Source organism: Palaemon carinicauda, chromosome 28, assembly GCF_036898095.1.
Source record: "Palaemon carinicauda isolate YSFRI2023 chromosome 28, ASM3689809v2, whole genome shotgun sequence".
Classification (NCBI taxonomy): Eukaryota; Metazoa; Arthropoda; class Malacostraca; order Decapoda; family Palaemonidae; genus Palaemon; species Palaemon carinicauda.
Genome location: NC_090752.1, coordinates 28668829 through 28688828, shown reverse-complemented (window position 1 = coordinate 28688828; position 20000 = coordinate 28668829). Strand labels below are relative to the sequence as shown.

Genomic DNA, 20000 nt, shown 5'->3' with positions numbered 1-20000 from the left:
TCCGGATCATACGGCGTCAAAACGTACCTCAAGTTTTCTACAACGGTGTAACTGGAAACAAAATATTAAATTAACATGAAAGCTGTATTCATTTGGGATAAAACAGAGATTGATGAAGAGTCCGTCAGGGTGCCTAAATTGCTTGGCCAAATTAAACAAAATAAAATAATATATCCTCATAAGACTACAAATTCATCTGGATCACCCTATGATCTGTTTTCTATAGCCTACCTTACCTTCAGTTATTCGGGATTCTTAATTCTCAAGTAGAACCAATGACTTACGTATCAACATCGGCTTTGTAGAACCATTGAAATTCATCAATGTAATGATCGTGTAAGTACTTTAGTGATTCCCGAGTCTTTCCCCACAAGAATCTCCTATCATTTTCTTTGACACCATCTAACTCCACTGCATCCAATCCCGTATCTGTGGACAACAAAGTTCCCCATTGAAAATTTTTCATCAATATAATTTTAGTTATCAGTATGATGATGATAATTATTATCGTTATTATAAAGAGAATGTATGCGAACACAGAGTCCCAGTTCATTATGGTGGTCTTAAGGAATTATTTTTAGTGAGAGGTAAAACTTTGAGGTAGATGTGGTCAAAGAAGTGAAGTTGAAAAGTTCATTAGGTAGAGAAAATGGGACAGGAATCAAGTAAATGAGACAAAGATAACAATAAAAAATGATGAGTCATCAGATTGAAATAAATGAGTTTTGGTTATGACAAATCGCAGTATTGATAGTTACAGAATCCAATATCAAGTAAAGTTCAAAAGTTCACGTATATAAAACTGTACAACATATATATATATATATATATATATATATATATATATATATATATATATATATATATATATATATATATTGTAGAATCCTTCTCTGACGACTTGTTTTCCAAAGCAATACCAATAGCCTAAAAATATGTCTCTCTCTCGTCAGCAATTCCCACTCAAGATTTTTTTTCAGACTGTTATAGAAAAAAATAGACCTTTCATCTTTTCCTATTAGGCTTCTCCATATCTCTTACCGCTAGGTTGAATAAAAGGGGAAAGTCAACTGTGTCGTAAGGCCCAGTTGAAATCTATAGTAAAATAACAATAGCGTAAAAGAGGATACTTACTGTTAACATCACCAAAGAAAAGGAGCTTATCGCATCGCTTCCCCCAAGTATTTTTAATGGCCAGAGCTCCGTCTGTGTGTTTCTTGTGTGCCAGGACCCAGCACAAGAGAGAGCTCCTATTATCCTTGCCTGCTTTCCTCCTTTCGAATGATAACTTGATGCCTGGTATTAGAACTTTTATTATTTTGAGTTTTCGACATTATTTACAATTAATAATTTCGACTTTGCTCTTCTTTTTCACTCATTTGTCTCCTTTCAAAGTTGACAGAGAATCATTTCATTGGGTTTTAAAGTTGTTAAATTGGAAAATAAAATACATGAATTGATTAAAATTTGAATTGCATCCATCTGAAAAGGATACAATTTTCAGTAAGAACTGTTACCCAGCGTCTCCCAACAATATTCTGGTCACTAAAGCATGACTTCTCCCATGGACATCATGAAAATGGACATATAACAAACACAAGATGACATTGAAGAGATTTTTGTTTATTCCAGGAATGATGGCGCTTTATCTATAAAACATAAATTAATATCGAATATTGAACAGGGTAACTTTTCAATTAAGATGTTTCAAATAAATTTGTTCCTGAAAATAGAATATATTTCCAGAGTTTACCAGGTGTGCATTTCGTGATACCTTTCCGCTCGCAGGAAGTATCTTTATTCCAGATTTCTGTGTAAATAACATGGTTGATACTAATCAGCATTTCTGTCCAAATTGTGACCAGCAAATTGGTGACCACAGGTTGACCAAAGATGCCTGACACCACCAACTTTCCAAACAAAACTAACGATTCCAACTCCTTCCGCCTACCTCTTTTCACAGCGCACAACCAGGACTTTAAGGTGGAAACGATCGCATCGGCAACATGAAAAGCTGATGCTGTTCTCGAATTCCTACTTGATAACATCTTTGAACAAATGGCAGAGTGGTTAGCCGAGCCATACACAACTCTAAATCTCGTACCAAGGTCATCTTTCAATATGCCTCCAATCTTCAGAGCCAGAACATTTCTGGACAACAAAAGAATAGCAATAAGAGTTCAGTAGCCATTGCAAAACTATAGGTAACCTTAACGGATAGTAACAATACCTTCCACTGACAAACAAAAAGAGATGACACTGGACTTGGTACATAAAGCTCTCCTACAGAAGTTACCAGGAAAAATTTGCAGCAATCCCAATGCATCATCGCCTCCTCAAGGATTTCATACAAATGGTACATGAGGTTCATCTGTACAGCCCACTCAGCCACCATTCAAGGAACAACACGTGTTTCCTCAATACGCCACCTCGACAGAGAATACAGCTAGGCAAGCCAAAAGGCCTTTTTTCTTCCACTGTAGATTTGGGAGTGAGGCTCGAAAGTCCAAGCAAGGGTACCTACTGCCAAAAAACTTGCAACAGGACTGAAGTAGCGTGCAGATTAAATAACCACCAGTATGACTAGAATGGTTGACTCTTACAGGGAAACAAGCATGTCTTTCACTGGTTTTCTTTCAAAAAGTGGAAAACGTCCTTTAAGGGTTTCTACAAGGCCTGTAAAATTCCCGATACGGAATTCCCCATCGTTACAGGTGCGTGCAAATTCTTTGTCCCAGCCAACCAAAACAAACAATTCAATCTAACCCCCACAGCAACCTCCCTGTGTCTACCACTAAAAGAGTGTTGCTAAAGATGTATGGAACCAGAAACAGGGAAGTGGCACTCACCAACAAACCATACAGTTGAACATTCATCACTGTAGACCTCGCCTCCGCACTTCTTGGAGAAGATTTCCTGAAGTCACATGGCATGCTGGTAGTCATATCCAGCCAGCAACAGGCTCCACGTTGCAACTAGAAATCTCTTGTTTCCTTTAGGAGTTTCCTAGATTATTCAAGCATGACTTTCAGCATCACCCCACGCACCATACAAAACATCACGGTAAAAATCATATCGTCACAGAGGGACCCTTAGTACATGCATGTTTCATATGGCTGGCTCAAGGTAAAGTAGCCCATACAAAACAACTATTCCAGGACATGGAACAGTCAGGAATATACTCCCCTCCTCATGATGTCTGAAGGAGAAGGCCCGATTATGTGAACATTGTTCGAATATAATTTTTCGAAAACTATTATTCAAAAACAAACCTTCGGAAACCTTTATTCGAATGGAAAATTGTCTAAATGAAAGTTATTCAGAGGGACAATTATATGAAACGATAATTATTCGAAACGGAAAATTCTTTATTAAAAAAAAACTGTAATAATGATAAAAAAAAGCACACAAAAGATAAGATAATTATTGGAAATACAAATCTATTTATTAAAACATGTTCATGATGAAAATCATTCTACACTACTGAATACACGTTAAAGATTGCCACCAATTGTTTTAAGCCTTTCATTTAAGCCAAATTTCAAAGGACTAACAACATTCTTTTACAGCAGTAATTATTACAAGTTCAAATCTGACGTTACAGTTGAAAATTGTAAATTTGGAACCATGGACTTAATTTGAGCAAAATATGTTCTGTAAGTTTCTGCCATTTTATCTGGAATTAAAGCATAGACTACCAGAATGGCAAAGTTACTCTTCACAGCATGTGTTATTTATAATTATTCAAATAGCTGAGGTACTGTTTTAAATATCCCACCTACTTATAAACGTTCACTTTAATCACTTCACCGTCATTAGGAATTGCATTTCGTTTTTAATAAGATGCAAATTTATTGCACTTCCAACATATCTCGGTATCAATTTGTGTGTTTCGCTAATAAAAACCATCAATTTTAATAATAGGCTTGCATTTTTCACTTAAAATGTATTCGGCAATCTTTGAAGGGCTGAAATATTCCGAGGAAATGATGTCCTTGCCACCAATTGAGTTTATTATCACAATTGCCTATTAGAGAAATTTTATTTCCAAAAATTTTCTGTTCGAATAACTGTTTGATGAATACTTCTTTTCAAATAACTGTTTTTAAATAATTGTTTTCGAATATTTTTCATGATACTGAGGGAATATGGCAGTCTTTCAGGGACTAACGGCAACTTAACTTCGAAACAGAACCAGAAAGGCATCCTCTACCTAACAACGAGGACATAACTAACTTACTCGAGGGGGTAAGGGTATTCTTGAAAATGGATCTCCTGAAGAGGTATTATCAAGTACCTGTAGCAAAAGACAGCAATTATTAACACCTTCGGGACATACTTTTAACTAAAGCTGTTTCGGCCTTCGAAATGAAGGTGCTACCCTTCAACATCTTATGGACAACATACTCGTTGAAGTACCCTGCTGCGTCATTTACGTCGACGACATTCTGATTTTCAGCTATAAACAGTATATCAAGAACATAAAACAAGTTATCAAGAAAGAGCAACGATGGGTTAATTTTTTGACAAGAAAAGTGTGAATAATCGAAAAATGAAGTAGAATTTCTCGGTCAAATAAGTCCTAATAGTGTTGTGACGAGCCAAGAGTAGGTTGTGACTCAAAAGCAGGATGAAAGCAACTAAGTGAGTTTATTACAGAACATCCAGTTTATATATACATCAAGTCCGGCCAAGAAGGTCACAAAATATACAACAGGCTATTTCATGTCCAACCGGCAACCGGTTCTGTTAACAGTTACGATAAGAAAAACAGACAGGTTGATACAGATCGCTGTCAGTGTCAGGGGAGAGCGAAGATACAAAGGATAATATATACAAAAAAGAAAAATGTCATTACTATGTACGATCATGTGACTGACGGTTGGTACAAGGCTCCTCCCCTAAAAATGACATACTATACATTGCTTTGCGGCAGCCCCGAGTCTGGAATGGTAGTAGCAAAACTGCGGCCAATGGGCGGCAGTAAGTGGCTGTAGAAGTCGTTGGTTGGGGCGCGAGCGAGTGGTGGGTGATGGGTGGCTTTGTCGCCGCTCCGGCTCGTCACGGGGTAGGGGTGTGTGTCCTACGGCATTCACGTCAGCTTCGGTTGACGTTGAATAGGTGTCCTCTTTGTCAGGAGTGGAGGCGTTGATGGAGGTCATCAGATGGGCGGCAGCTTTGGTCATCAGTCCTTTATGGGTAAACTATCGACATCGGGTATGGCAGCGCGTACAGGTTCGGGTAAACGGCGTACCCAAAGGGCACGAAGTAGGTTCACCTCATGAGGAGAGCCGTCTGCGGCAGGTTGCAGGCGAGTGATACTGGTCATTTCCCTGAGGGCGAGCGAAGCCCTTTGATCCCCCAATGGATGTTGAGAGAGCTGAAAAAGCTTTGCTATACAGGCGGCTGGCGACTGTGTGTACTGCCGCAGCAGGTATGTCTTGAGGGCGTCATAGTAACAGTGGGGGGGGGGGGGGGGGCGGTGGGAGGAGCAAGTCACTCCGGGGTCACCAATGTGACGAGCCAAGAGTAGGTTGTGACTCAAAAGCGGGATGAAAGCAACTGAGTGAGTTTATTACAGAACATCCAGTTTATATATACATCAAGTCCGGCCAAGAAGGTCACAAAATATACACCAGGCTATTTCATGTCCAACCGGCAACCGGTTCTGTTAACAGTTACGATAAGAAAAACAGACAGGTTGATACAGATCGCTGTCAGTGCGAAAGGAGAGCGAAGATACAAAGGATAATATATACAAAAGAGAAAAATGTCGTTACTATGCACGATTGTGTGACACACGATTGGTACAGTGTCAACACCTCCTAAAGAAGATCCAAGCCGTTGACAATTTCGCAAGGCCAGGAATTTGCTGGAAGTTAAATTACTATCACTGTTTTATTCCCAACCTGCTAGAATCATGTCTCCCTTATACCAATGTTTAAAAAGAAAACCCAGAACATTCTCCTGGTCAGATAAAGCAATAAAAGAGATTTCAAAAAGCCCCAAAAAAATAGCTTAGTTCTTATGTAACACTAGTATTTCCTCTCTCCAAAAGGTCCCTTACCATGACAATGGAAGCAAGTAGCGCAACAGTGGGTGTAGTATTCGAGCAGGTACAGGCAACAGCTATTGATTATTATCATTATCTTTATTATTTGCTAGGCTACAACCCTAGTTTGAAAAGTAACGGATCTTGAGCGAAGCAAAAAATCTATTTTTGGGGGAGATAGCCATGTCGTCCTGATGTAAGGTTCCTTTAAGTAGCTTCCTAGGGTATATTTGACTGCAGTGATATTCCCAGAGAATTTAACTTAAGGTCTCCAGAATTCTAACTCCTGGCATGAATATCCTTAAAGTTTCCCTTAAGGATATCGCATAATATCAGGGGACGTATTCTTGACACGCCACATAGCAATCTGCACCCCGCATAGCGTTTACGCTTCGAGGGGGAAAAGTGGCAAAATAAAAGAGGAGACGTTCATAAGGTTTCCTTCCTCCGTTACTGTTTGAGTGCTCAGATGGTGCCACCATCGCCGCCATGGCTATCTCACCCAAAAAAGATCTCACCCAAAAATAGATTTTTCGTTTCGCTCAAAATCCGTTTTTTGGGCTCAGGCCATGTCGTCCTGATGGAAGTTTACCAGAGCATTAATGTATCCATGGATTTTCCAATCGTGCCTTAACCTCAAGACAATATTTCCTAGGTCACCTAGACCTTAGAGACCTATGACGTTACCGTTATACGTCATTGCTTCTAATCATGAACTATGTTAGTGCTTCCTGCCCCCTACAGGGAAGAGTCATCCTAGACTCGGGAAAAAGTCTCGAAGTTTGCATATTTCATATGACCAACCTAGCATCCAAAGGGGGCATACAGGTCTCGCTGTATGCCTTTAGTCAAAGTTTGTATTTTCAAAACGAACAAAGGTTCACATAAGCCACCATGGCATCTAAGGTATATCAGCTCAGCTGTATACCACAACAGATAAGTTTATATCCATGTCGACACAAGGTAAGCATGGACAGAAAAGGTTTGTATACATTTAGGAACAAAGTTACTACAGTTGTTCAATGTTATTATGCAGAATAATAAGGAATAAAAAAGTAATGTTCATACATAACTTTATTTATATGTTTGGGGCGAAGTAAGACGCATAAAAACAATTAGACATTTATTGGCAATCAATAAATAGTAATTCAGCATACATTTCATAATAACATAAAAAATGCAAGCGAATAAAATTTAGTAAACATAGAAAATACAGGCTAGATCAGAAATACTTGTTTTATTCTGAAAACAAAAGTTCATGACACTCAATTGAAAATTCAATAATTTTCTAATACTTTTCTGAGAAAGTCTGTCTATTTGCACTTGTATAAAAAACACACAGCGCTAGTGTTAAGTCTATTTTTCTTCACCTTCAGACACTGGAACAGTCCATAATGTCACCTTGATGACATTTCATTTACCATATTGCACTGTAATGTGCCAACATGTAAACCCTATAGAATTTTAGTCCCAATTAATTCACTGTTCCTCGCAGCACTAAGCGACAGGTTTTAGTACACTACCTGCCGCCACCACGTGTCTCTTTAATTCTTGCACTTGCTTCGCGTAGTGCTTGCAAACACTCTGGATGACTTCCATCCAGTATACGAGCGAAGACGCTCGAAATCCATGAGCTGAAAAAAATTTAACGACGAAGCAATTTTCCTAGGATCATGACCTGCGTGTGCACTGTCAGGATCCGCTATGCGAATGAAGTAGGTGATCTTCGCTCTTAGTTGTTTCAGGGATAAGTTTGAGCCCGATGTTTCTCCTTTAAAGAGCTGTCCTCCCCTGAAGTCTGAAGTTCTACGAAGATAGACCTTTAGACACTCCACTGGACACAGCGAGACATCTTCCTTCAGAGGGCAGATTCTCCAGGGACCCCACCTCTTGGTGGGTAGCTCGTTCTTAGCAAGAAACGTTGGGTCAGGGTCAGGGAAGAGACTCAATTCTCCCACTTCAGTGAACTGGATATGGCCCTCTTCCCGAGAAAGGGCCACTATCTCACTAACTCTAGCCCCTGAGGTTATAGCAAACAAGAATATAACTTTTTGAGTCAAATGTTTCAGAGAGCAATTCTTGTTGTCCAATATCGAGGCAAAGTGTAGTACCTTATCCAAGGACCATGAAATGGGCTTTGGAGGTGCTGCAGGCCTAAGCTTAGCACAGGCCTTAGGGATCTTGTTAAAGATTTCATTAGAAAAGTCTACTTGGAACGCGTAAAGCAAGGGTCTAGTCAAGGCAGATTTACACATAGTTATCGTGTTGGCTACTAAACCTTGTTCATGAAGATGAATAAAGAAAAATAAACAGAAATCTGTTGAGATTTCTTTTGGTTTTCTTGCCTTGACAAAAGCAACCCCCTTCTTCCAAGACGACTCATATTGCCTTCTGGTAGATTTAGACTTATATTTCTCTAAGAAGTCTATACTTTCTTTCGAGATCCCAAACCTTTTCCTTACTGCTAAGGAGAGAAAATCATGAGATGAAGGTCTTGGGTTTTCCGTAATGAAGCAAAGACAGTCGACTTCTGTACTTGTCGAATCAGAACTGGGTCTGGCCGAGGAATCAGTCTCGGCTGCAATTCCAATACTAGAGGGAACCAGTTGCTCCGGGGCCACTTGGGAGCCACTAGGGCTGCTGTTCCTTGAAAAGTTCTCAGCTTGTTGAGGACCTTCATCAGCAGGTTGGTTGGAGGGAACAGATAAATCCTGGTCCATCTGTTCCAGTCGAGGGAAATGGCATCCACTGCTTCCGCTAGAGGGTCCTCATATGGGGCCACGTATCAAGGAAGTTTCTTGTTGTTGCTCGTCGCGAAGAGGTCGATCTGCAGTTCCGGGACTTGATGTAAGATGAAGGAGAATGATCTTGCGTCTAGGGACCATTCTGACTCTATCGGCGTTAGTCTGGATAGAGCGTCCACCATCACATTGCGGAAACCTTGAAGGTGAACTGCTGATAAGTGCCATCTCTTCTTTTCCGCTAAGCGGAAGATGGCCAACATTACTTGGTTGAGTTGAGGTGATCTCGAGCCTTGATGATTCAGGCATCTCATTATCACCTTGCTGTCCAGAATCAGTCTTATGTGGACTGAAGGGCGAGGGGACAATTTCTTCAGTGTGAGAAAGACTGCCATGGCCTCCAAAATGTTGATGTGGAAGGTCTTGAATAGAGAGGACCAAGTTCCCTGAACTTTCCGTTGATGAGAGTGACTTCCCCATCCTTCCAATGATGCATCCGTGTGGATGATGACTGAGGGTGGAGGTGGCTGCAGAGGCACTGACCTCTTCAGGTTCTTGGCCTATGACCATTGCTTGAGAAGTGATCGTAGTCGGATCGGCATTGGTCTTATTAGATCTCTTTGAGCGTTTGATGCGTATCTTCTCCAGACTCCTGATGCATCTTTTACCTGCGCTCTTAGCACTGGGTCTGTCACTGATGCAAACTGAAGGGAGCCCAGCACTCTCTCCTGTTGGCGTCTTGATATCCTGTCGGACTTTAGTAGTCTCTTGACAGATCCCGCTGTCTCTCTCATCTTTAATGGAATGGAGAGGCGATGTGACTGTAAGTTCCAATGTATACCTAGCCATTGAAACTTCTGAGCTGGAGATAGTCGAGACTTTTGGTGTTGATCTTGAATCCCAGATGTTCCAGGAACTGGATTACTTTCTTGGATGCTTGCATGAATTTCGTCTCGGATGCTGCCCACACCAGCCAATCGTCCAGGTAGGTCATCACCTGGACACCTTCTAGGCATAGTTGTTGAACGACTCCCTCTGCAAGCTTCGTGAAGATCCTTGGGGCTATGTTTAGTCCGAAGGGCATGGCTCTGAAAACGTACTTTCTCTTTTGTAGCCTGAATCCTAGGTAGGAGGAAAGTTGACAATTGATCGGAATGTGCCAATAGGCATCTGCCATATCTATGGAGACTGTGTATGCCCTTTTGGGCAATAGGGTCCTTATGTGTTGAAGGGTCAGCATCCTGAACTCGTCGTTTTCTATGAACTTGTTGAGTGGCGACAAATCCAGAATGACTCTGAGTTTGTCTGAGTCCTTCTTGGGAACACAAAACAGCCTTCCTTGGAATTTGATGGACTTTGCTCAAGAGTTCATGGGTATATTCTTTCAGAACGGGGGTGGAGTGTTGGAAGAAATGAGGAAATGATGGTGGAGCTGTCTTCCAGCTCTAACCTAGTCCGTTCTTGATTAGGCTGTGAGCCCAGGGATCGAAGGTCCAGCGATCCCGGAATAGTCGGAGTCTTCCTCCTACCGGAAGCATCTCATTGCTTCTGGTGTCCGGAGGGCTTGCCTTCTTGACCGCGTCCTCCCCTACCCCTTCTTCCTCTCGAGGGACGTCTAGAGGAACCTCTACTTGACCCTCTACCTTTAGGGCGAAAGGTAGTGGTCTGCGTCTCATAGGCAGGAGTGAAGGCTGGTGACTGATTCACCACTCGAGGGACGTCTAGAGGAACCTCTACTTGACCCTCTACCTTTAGGGCAAAAGGTAGTGGTCTGCCTCTCATAGGCAGGAGTGAAGGCTGGTGACTGATTCACCACCTGCTGGGGTACCATCTGGTAGGTGGGTTGGGGCTGTACCACCATCTGGGGCACCGCGATCATGGGAAGTTGCTGTTGTTGTCTTGCAGGGCAAGAGGGCAACCTTGGCCTCTTTGTCTTCCGTTTTGGTTGGTGACCCTCATCCGGGGAAGACTTCCTTTTTGCTGACATACCCCACTTCTTGAGAAGATTCCTGTTCTCCGTGGCAGCCTTGTTGACTATCTCCTTGACCCCTTCATTCAGGAAGAGGTCCTTCCCCCAGATATTGGAAGATATCAACTTCCTGGGTTCATGTCTTACCGCTGCCGAGGCAAACACGAACTCCCTGCAAGCCCTTCTAGCCCTAACAAAGCCGTAGGTAGTAGGTTGGCCAGGGCACCAGCCACCCGTTGAGATACTACCGCTAGAGAGTTATGGGGTCTTTTGACTGGCCAGACAGTACTACATTGGATCCTCCTCTCTGGTTACGGTTCATTTTCCCTTTGCCTACATACACACTGAATAGTCTGGCATATTCTTTACATATTCTCCTCTATCCTCATACACCTGACAACACAGATTACCAAACAATTCTTCATCACCCAAGGGGTTACTGCACTGTAATTGTTCAGTGCCACTTTCCTCTTGGTAAGGGTAGAAGAGACTCTTTAGCTATGGTAAGCAGCTCTTCTAGGAGAAGGACACTCCAAAATCAAACCACTGTTCTCTAGTCTTAGGTAGTGCCATAGCCTCTGTACCATGGCCTTTCACTGTCTTGGGTTAGAGTTCTCTTGCTTGAGGGTACACTCGAGCACACTCTCCTATCTTATTTCTCTTCCTCTTGTTTTGTTAAAGTTTTTATAGTTTATATAGGAGATATTTATTGTTGTTACTCTTCTTAGAATATTTTATTTTCCTTTTTTCCTTTCCGCACTGAGCTATTTTCCCTGTTGGAGCCCCTGGGCTTATAGCATACTGCTTTTCCAACTAGGGTTGTAGCTTAGTAAGTAATAATAATAATAATAATAAAAGTCTTTAATCAGGGTTGCCAAATGTGTTTTGGCCACGACCATGAATATATCTGGGGACCTATGTTCACTGGCCATTGCCTCCAAAGTAATCTGGAGGGACAGAGAGGCAGCAAACCTTCGTCTCCTGCTCCCTACGCAGGAGAAAATCAGACAACTTGGGGAAGTTTTTGCTGAACTGACGTCCAGGGATATCCGCCTCCAGCTTCCCGACTGAGAAGGAAAGCTGAATATCCTTCCAGTCCTTGTGATCTGTAGGCAGGGCTAGGGAAAGGGGCCTACACTCCTCGAGTGTAGGGCAAGGTTTCCCAGCTTCCACTGCCTTGATCACCGCCTTGAACCTCTTCTCCGCAAAGGGAAAGGCCATTGTCGCTGGAGCAAGAAAGGAAGGGTGTTTCTTACTCAGGGCTGGCACCTTAGAATTAGTGAAGCCCCTGTCCTTTAGACTGCTGGCCAACAAAGCTTGAGCCTTTGTATGGTCAAGCACTATGACCTCCTTCGTCTCTGTCTCCTCTTTGGATACAGGTTCCGCCTTTAGACGAACGAAGCAGTCAGGAAAGGAATCGAAGCTGGACCAGAGCTCGATGTCCTCGATAAGGACAGCTCCTAGCTTTTCTGAGATGAAGATCTTCCCATTCGTGATGGGCATGTACTCAGCATGCCTCCATGGGTTTACCTCAGAGCACGAGGGAAGATCCTTGACATTGAGTCTCTTATGAGACCCATGGAACTATGCAAGCAGATGAATCTCCTTCCTTAGTGCAGCTTCCCTTTCTTTACTCCTCTTTTGGAACGTCTCCATCATGGCCATGATGGCAGACAGGGTCTTATCTGACGTATCAGGTGGAGGAGCGGAGGACGTAGAGGGCACTGGTTCTGGGGCTGGAACCGACGAAACAGACACCGTTTCGACTTCATCCTCTTCCGTCTCTGAAGCCAACGTTGACTCCTCTTCCTGACCTTCAGCAAGAAGGTCCTTTTCGGTGTCTTCTGACACCTCTGACATCCTCTCGTCGTCTAGATGGATGTCTTCATCGCATCCGAGACATCCGTATCTACGGAAATCTGGACACAAGGGATCTCAGGGTGAGGCTGTGGAATAACAGCATCCACAGATGCTTTGGGGAATAGATAGGCCCTCATACACTCGTTCGGGATGTAAGGCCCCGTGGCATTTTTCTGGAAGCCACGAACACATCTACGCAGCTTACTCTGAGCTGCATCCCTTGACTCCGTTGTCTTGGGGTCTTCAAAGGCCTCACTAACCAAGGCTTTGCACACATTACATACCTGGGGGTCCCAATATTTGAGAGGTCCCTTGGTGATGGAACAATGGGAGTGCGTCCTACATTCCTCGTGGCCGCAGAAGTTTCTGTTGCGGACGTTGCAGAAGATGCTGCGGCACTTCACATGGTCCTCATGTAAAGAAAGGAAAATAAAATGAGTATAAGGTAGTTCATCTCACTAGATAAACTAATAAATATTATCAATAATATTTTCCATTTTATTTTATTGCTTATAGCTTAGGATAGATAAGCTAGAAATTAATTAGGAAAAACACATACGTGTGTTTCCTGCCCAGCCAATTGCTGTGACCTCCCTCAAAATTAAGCCTAGGGTTATCCTCCTCAGGAGGCCCATTAGAAGAATCTAGCCTATAAGGATAGATGCGTGTAACTTAACACCACCTTCCAAAAGATTAATAATGGGAGTCATTGGTAACTGATCATCTATCAGTATATCAAAAAAGAATTCCTTTCCTTATCTTATGTGGTCTCAACAGAGTATGTTGGAAATTTAACTACTGTGTACTTTTATACCATAGTTTTCTGTTTGCAGTATGATCTATACTGCAAATATACTGGCTAGTGTATAGACATATACTGCAGTTGTAGCCAGCATGTTGCCAGCAAGGTTAGCACCTAGGGCACAGTTCAACTGGCACAACATCGACTGGAATGGTAGCCGGCGGCCCGCCGGATTGCCGGCAAGTCACCAGCTGTCGGCACACTAGCCCAGTCAGCATTTTATGTGACAGGGTGGTGGCCGGTAGTTAGAACTCAGCCGGCTCTTGCCAGCTAAGTCAGTTGTGTCAGCGGATCATTGGCTATCGGCACACAAATCTAGCCAGCATCTTGCCGGCTAGGGTAGTGGCCGGCACCCGCCAGTTAGGTTAGTACCTGGCGGCACTAGCCGATAGAGAGAGAGAAAGCAAAGAGTGAAGGATGTTGTAAGAGCACTGTCTCACTTCCTTCCTCCGGAATGAGGGTTCAAATGGGAGGGGAGAATATTCGATATTAAGGCTTCCACCCATCCACCTCCATTATCAGTCACTGCCGGACACAGGTTGTGAATGGCACTCCAAGAGAGGATCTTCTGCCGGCAGCTGGTCCCGCCGACACAGCTATCCCGAAGCTTGTGTCCGAAGGGAAAGCTAAGCGACTAGGCCATACAAGTAGAAGACCGAGCCGGCCCTACAACCTGCCGGCAAGTGGTGAGATTGCAGGACGACGGCCAAAGGGTTGTGATAGTTAGGCCATCACTAAAGGACAGAGGGGGGAGGGAAAAGGGTCCTGTATAGGGTGTGAGAGGAGCCGGCAGGTTGCCGGTCCTACCACACCCTAAGGAGGCTCTGTTTCAGTATCGGCGTCATCCTAAAGTAGGTGATGGAAATCTATTCTCCAGCCTAGGGTCTGCCAATACAGTAAAGGGGCCGGCAGCCATGTAGCCGCCACCCTTAAACAAGAGAGAAACAGAGTTCCAGTGCCGGCGCCATCCTAGGCAGCTGAAGAATAACTATTCTTCAGCCTAGGGTCTGCAAGCACTGGACTAGTTTACTAGACCGCAGGGAGAAGGGGGTAAATCATATGACCCCTTCACGTGCAATCTAGGAAGGCTTAGCCTCCTATGCCGACAACATAAACCGAAAGGTGAAACTCATTCACTCTACCGATCAGCTGCCGGCACAAGACTATGTACTCTGAGGTTCTGCCCTAAACCCAAAGCTCACCATCTGCAGCTAAGGAAGGGGCAGAAAAACCCTAGCCTAGTCCTGCCTGAATGACAACTCGAGGCAGACCAACTAGGGTTGTGGCTACGCTCAGAGGGAAAGAGGGATTACCCTATACACGAGGGTAACCGGGGTGTATGTATGAAAGTATACTAAAGCCACTAGGCTATCAGCCTAGTGACAGTGAGATCAATTACCTAAATCATCGAAGCTCTCTCGTATACTATCTCAGAAGAGGAAATATTTATATGCAATCGATATATCTTACATGTATAAATTGCCTATCTTCATTTGAATTTAATAACACCAGGAATGCTTGTTATATCATGCATGAAAGTAAACTAAAATGCCTAGGCTAGGAAGCCTAGCATAAACAAGATCGTCTACCTAAATCCCCGAAGCTAATGCGAATACAATCGGCATAATATAATTAATTCTTAGTAATGAAGACTAAATAGCTAATTTCATTTATGCTATTATACCGGGAAAGTCGTTCTGGCTAACTAAATAACTCATGCGTTACGAACGACAGCGCCGAAGACGCCTCCACTTCAGGCAATAGCTCTGCCAAAAATTAACTTAATTTTGACTTAATTTTTTATTCTACGGCAAGAGCTAAATTTATATAATGTAAAGATCAAATACTCAACTTTCCAGAGGCAGAAGAAGCTGGAGATTGCATGATAAATCCGAAATACTGAGAGAGCTACAGGGAAAATCACCGAGCGAGTTCGCTACAGAAAGAGGAATAAAGATGGCGGCGATGGTGGTGCCATCTGAGCACTCAAACAGTAACGCAGGAAGGGGACCTTATTAACAGCTCCTCTTTTATTTTGCTACTTTCCCCCCTCGAAGCATAAACGCTATGCGGGGTGCAGATTGCTATGTGGCGTGTCAAGAACACTTCCCCTGATATCATGCGATATCCTTAAGGGAAACTTTAAGGATATTTGCGCCAGGAGTTAGAATTCTGGAGACCTTAAGTTAAATTCTCTGGGAATATCACTGTAGTCAAATATACCCTAGGGAGTTACTTAAAGGAACCTTCCATCAGGACGACATGCCTGAGCCCAAAAAAGATGCTATAAGCCAAGGGGCTTCAATAAGGAAAATAGCCCAGTTAGGAAAGGAAACAAGGAAAAATAAAATATTTTAAGAACACTAACAACATTAAAAGGAAGATTTCCTATACACACTATAAAAACTTTAACAAAACAAGAGGAAGAGAAATAAGATAGAATAGTGTGCCCGAGTATACCCTCAAGCAAGAAAAATCTAACCTAAGACAGTGGAAGGCCATGGTACAGAGGCTATGGCACTACCCAAGACTAGAGAACAATGGTTTAATTTTGGAGTGTCCTCCTAGAAGAGCTGCTTACCATAGCTAAGGTCTCTTCTGCCCTTACCAAAGGGAAAGTGGCCTCTGAACAATTAAAGTGGAGTAGTTAACCCCTTGAGAGGAAAAGAATTGTTTGATGATCTTAGTGTTGTCAGGTGCATGCAGACAGAGGAGACTATGTAAAGAATAGGTAAGACTATTCTGTGTCTGTGTAGGCAAAGGGAAATTAACCATAACCAGAGAGAAGGATCCAATGTAGTACTGTCTGACCAGTCATAGCTATCTACCGGTAGTATTTCTATGGGTGGCTGGTGCCCTGGCCAACCTACTACGTAGCATTTTTCAGAAATAATCTATCTCCAGCAGAACATAAATACTCCACTTTCAACGGAGAACTACTGGCAGCCCGCCATGCCATTCGGCATTTTAGATACATGTTTGAGTGATGGTAATTCGTGGTGCAAACAGAACATCAGCCCTTGAATTATGCCTTTTCAAAAAAGGCAAATTCCTTGTCAGTGCAATTATCTGAGATCACCGATTACTTCTGCACCCTCAGATATCTGAATAGTTCCTCCAACAACGTCACAGATGCCCTTTCAAGAAACACCATTAACACTGTCCAAATCGGGACATCCTAAGACAAGAAATCAGCAAACTAGAAGGACGATAAAGACCTACAAAGCATTTGGAAGGAAAACTGCCCTATCAGGGAAGGTTTTTATCATATATCACAAAAAGACAACCACTGCTTGCTAGACGAGTACTAGATGTCCTTGCCCCTATCTCAATTTGGCTTTCAACCTCGCTCACGATTTATCACACCCTTCAGGCTGCTCCACCACCCACATAATGACAACAGACATCAAAAAGTGGGCTCACAAATGGCTACCTTGTTAGATATCATAGATCACAAGCTATATAAAATCAGGGATAGGAGAATTCAAGACAACCATATTTACATAAATATTGTGGGACCCTTACCCACCTTTGAGGGATGTAGATCCCTTTTCACTTTCATCAACCAGAATACTTGATGGCTGTAGGCAACACCTGTCTAACAGCAGAAAGCAGAAAGCTACACAAAAACTCTAATCAACTGAGCCAGCAAACATGGAGTATCCCAATACATAAATAGGGATAGGGGGGATAATTTCCCATCAGCCCTATGGAGTTCCCTCACTGCCACCCTCAGAAGGAAATTAAACTATGTAACTTCGTATATCCTAGAAGCTAACTGCATGGTCACACATTTCCATTGCTCCTTTGAAGCAGTGATCACCATGATATTTTAGAGGCGAGAGTGGAAAAGGGATATACTATGGGTCCTATTAGGACTTAGAAAGTCTCTCACGCAGCCCTCAGCGCTTCGTCGGCGGAGGCACTCTACAGACAGTTATTAGTGATATCCAAAGAGCATTTTTAGACCCAAATGAACCCACCATACACTCAGATGTTCATAGAAGAAATACACCTCAGCCAGGAAATCTTATATTTCTGCAGACCTACAGCGTACCAAATAAACCTTTGTCAGAAAAGATTAACGCTGACCCCTCTTGTCACCCGTATGCTTGGGGCCTCATTGCATACAAAAGAAAAATAGAAGTGCTAGGAAATGTTAGTAGAATACAGAATTACCTTGGTATCGGTAGATAGGCTTAAAACAGCATACATCCCAGAGGATGCTTCAGTCACCCGAATCTCTTTTTTGGGGTGAATGGGAAAGTATTGTAATATCCATTACCCAGTGATATTCTCGTCACTAGAACACCATGGACGACATGAAACTGACTTTAAGCAAACACAGGAAGACATCGAAGATATATTTATTTATTCCAAGAGCGATGGAACTTAATCCTCAAAACAGACACTAATAGCAAATCATGTATATTGTAAACTATCAATCCAGATACGACAAATGGTTTCCTTATTGTAAATAAAATATATTTCAAGCATTTACCAGATGTGTGGAAACACACCTGGTTTATAATGGTTTTCCATTTTATAAGTAAATATTTCATGCTACATTTCCGCTCGCAAGAAGTAGCTTTATGCCAGATTTTACGAGCTGCATAATTGCAAAAGCCCATTCTAGGCCATAAGGCCCAGACAATCTACAACAACATGTCAGATTTTTTATAAATAAACTAGTTGATACAAGCCAGCATTTTCCAGATCAAACCCTGACCAGCCAAATACATTCAATAACAATGAAAATGAAAAGCAAATCCCAAGAAGACAAAGAACTGACATTTTAATGTCCTACACAGAAAGTTCTTTGATGCTGCCCTTTTCCTACAAATTAATCTGACCTTAACTTGATATTGTTCATCCTTTCGTGATAGATCCCTTGTTATTCTATTCTCAATTCAGTTCATTTCTTAAAATCCTAAATCTCTCTGGATTCCTACTACTCGGTAAACAGCATAGTCTCCCATTAAACCCTTCGGGAATCAATAGTGACACGTCCATCCAGTTATGGTAGTAAGAATGATAACAACAGTAATAATAATCTGGATATCTATACATGTGTATATATATATATATATATATATATATATATATATATATATATATATACAAATTGCAAACAAGTGGACAAAATAACTCAGTAAACTATAATAACTGAGGTAAAAAACTCCTAAGGGAAAAGCCATTGTCAACGAGTCCGGTAAGACAGAGCTAAACGACATCGGCGAGTCCGTCTTCAACTGGATAGTTACCACTCTCTAGGCTAGGCTAACCGAAACTGACACGCACCAACAAAAACATAAAATACAAAAATGTAATATAAATGCAAACATAAAATGGAGCCCATAGCATCGTAATGCTAAATAACTATTAGCTAACGTAAAACTTACACAATAATTAAAGTGAACACAAAATATAAGGGTGATCAGGTACGAAACCAGACACCCAAGCTTGCTGATCTCGGAGCGCTCTGGTTCCCTCATCATAAAAGCTAAATAACTTTCCTCAAAGGGATCCAAATCATTTACAGCTAAAGCAAACTGCAAAGAAAGGTTGGTGCTCAAGTTAGATGATGAAGAGGAAGCCATCATACGAAAAAAATCTTCAAAATAAGCTGATAAAGAGCGCACAACAAAACAATACAACAGTAGATCGAAGCTGCGACAAAGGAATGGGTCGCCAAAGACATACGAAGGCACCGTAAGGTGAGAAGATGTGTAGGGGCTCCTCACTTATCCTTCCCCTTAGTGGATTAGACTGGGTAAAATCTATTGGGGGTGCAAATATCTATGGTTATCTTCGGATACATCCCTGATTATACACGATAACTTCGGATAGTCGTTCTGGAGGTTAGAACCCTGTGATACCTGACGGTAATTCGCTTGTAATATCACTGATACAACTTAGACGATGAAGACGAAGCCATCATACGAAGAAAATCTTCAAAATAAGCTGATAAAGAGCGCACAACAAAACAACACAACAGTAGATTGAAGCTGCCACAAAGGAATGAGGCGCCAAAGACATACGAAGGCACCGTAAGGTGCACAACAAAACAACACAACAGTAGATCGAAGCTGCGACAAAGGAATGGGGCGCCAAAGACATACGAAGGCACCGCAAGGTGAGAAGATATGTAGGAGCTCCTCACTTATCCTTCCCCTTAGTGGATTAGACTAGGTAAAGTCTATTGGGGGTGCAGATATCTATGGTTATCTTCTGATACGTCCCTGATTATACACGATAACTTTGGATAGTTGTTCCGGAGGTTAGGACCCTGTGATACCTGACAGTAATTCTCTTGTAATATCACTGACTCAACTTAGATGATGAAGAGGAAGCCATCATACGAAGAAAATCTTCAAAATTATACTGATAAAGAGCGCACAATAAACCAACACAACAGTCGATCGAAGCTGCGACAAAGGAATGGGGCGCCAAAGACATACGAAGGAACCATAAGGTGAAAAGATATGTAGGGGCTCCTCACTTATCCTTCCCCTTAGTGGATTAGACTGGGTAAAGTCTATTTGGGGTGCAGATGTCTATGGTTATCTTTGGATA

The 20000-nt window shown here is 42.3% G+C and overlaps 1 protein-coding gene across 1 annotated transcript in view; it reads right to left on the bottom strand.

The window, feature by feature from the left end:
• LOC137621997 (glycoprotein-N-acetylgalactosamine 3-beta-galactosyltransferase 1-like) overlaps positions 1-20000 on the bottom strand; it is a 42722-nt gene that overhangs the window by 15402 nt on the left and 7320 nt on the right. The window contains exons 3-5 of the mRNA XM_068352486.1: positions 1135-1296; positions 285-429; positions 1-51 (exon numbers count right to left, since the gene is read on the bottom strand). The exon at positions 1-51 is cut by the window's left edge and continues 65 nt beyond it. Of these exons, the coding sequence (XP_068208587.1) occupies positions 1-51; positions 285-429; positions 1135-1296 (358 nt within the window). The remainder of the gene's footprint in view (positions 52-284; positions 430-1134; positions 1297-20000) is intronic.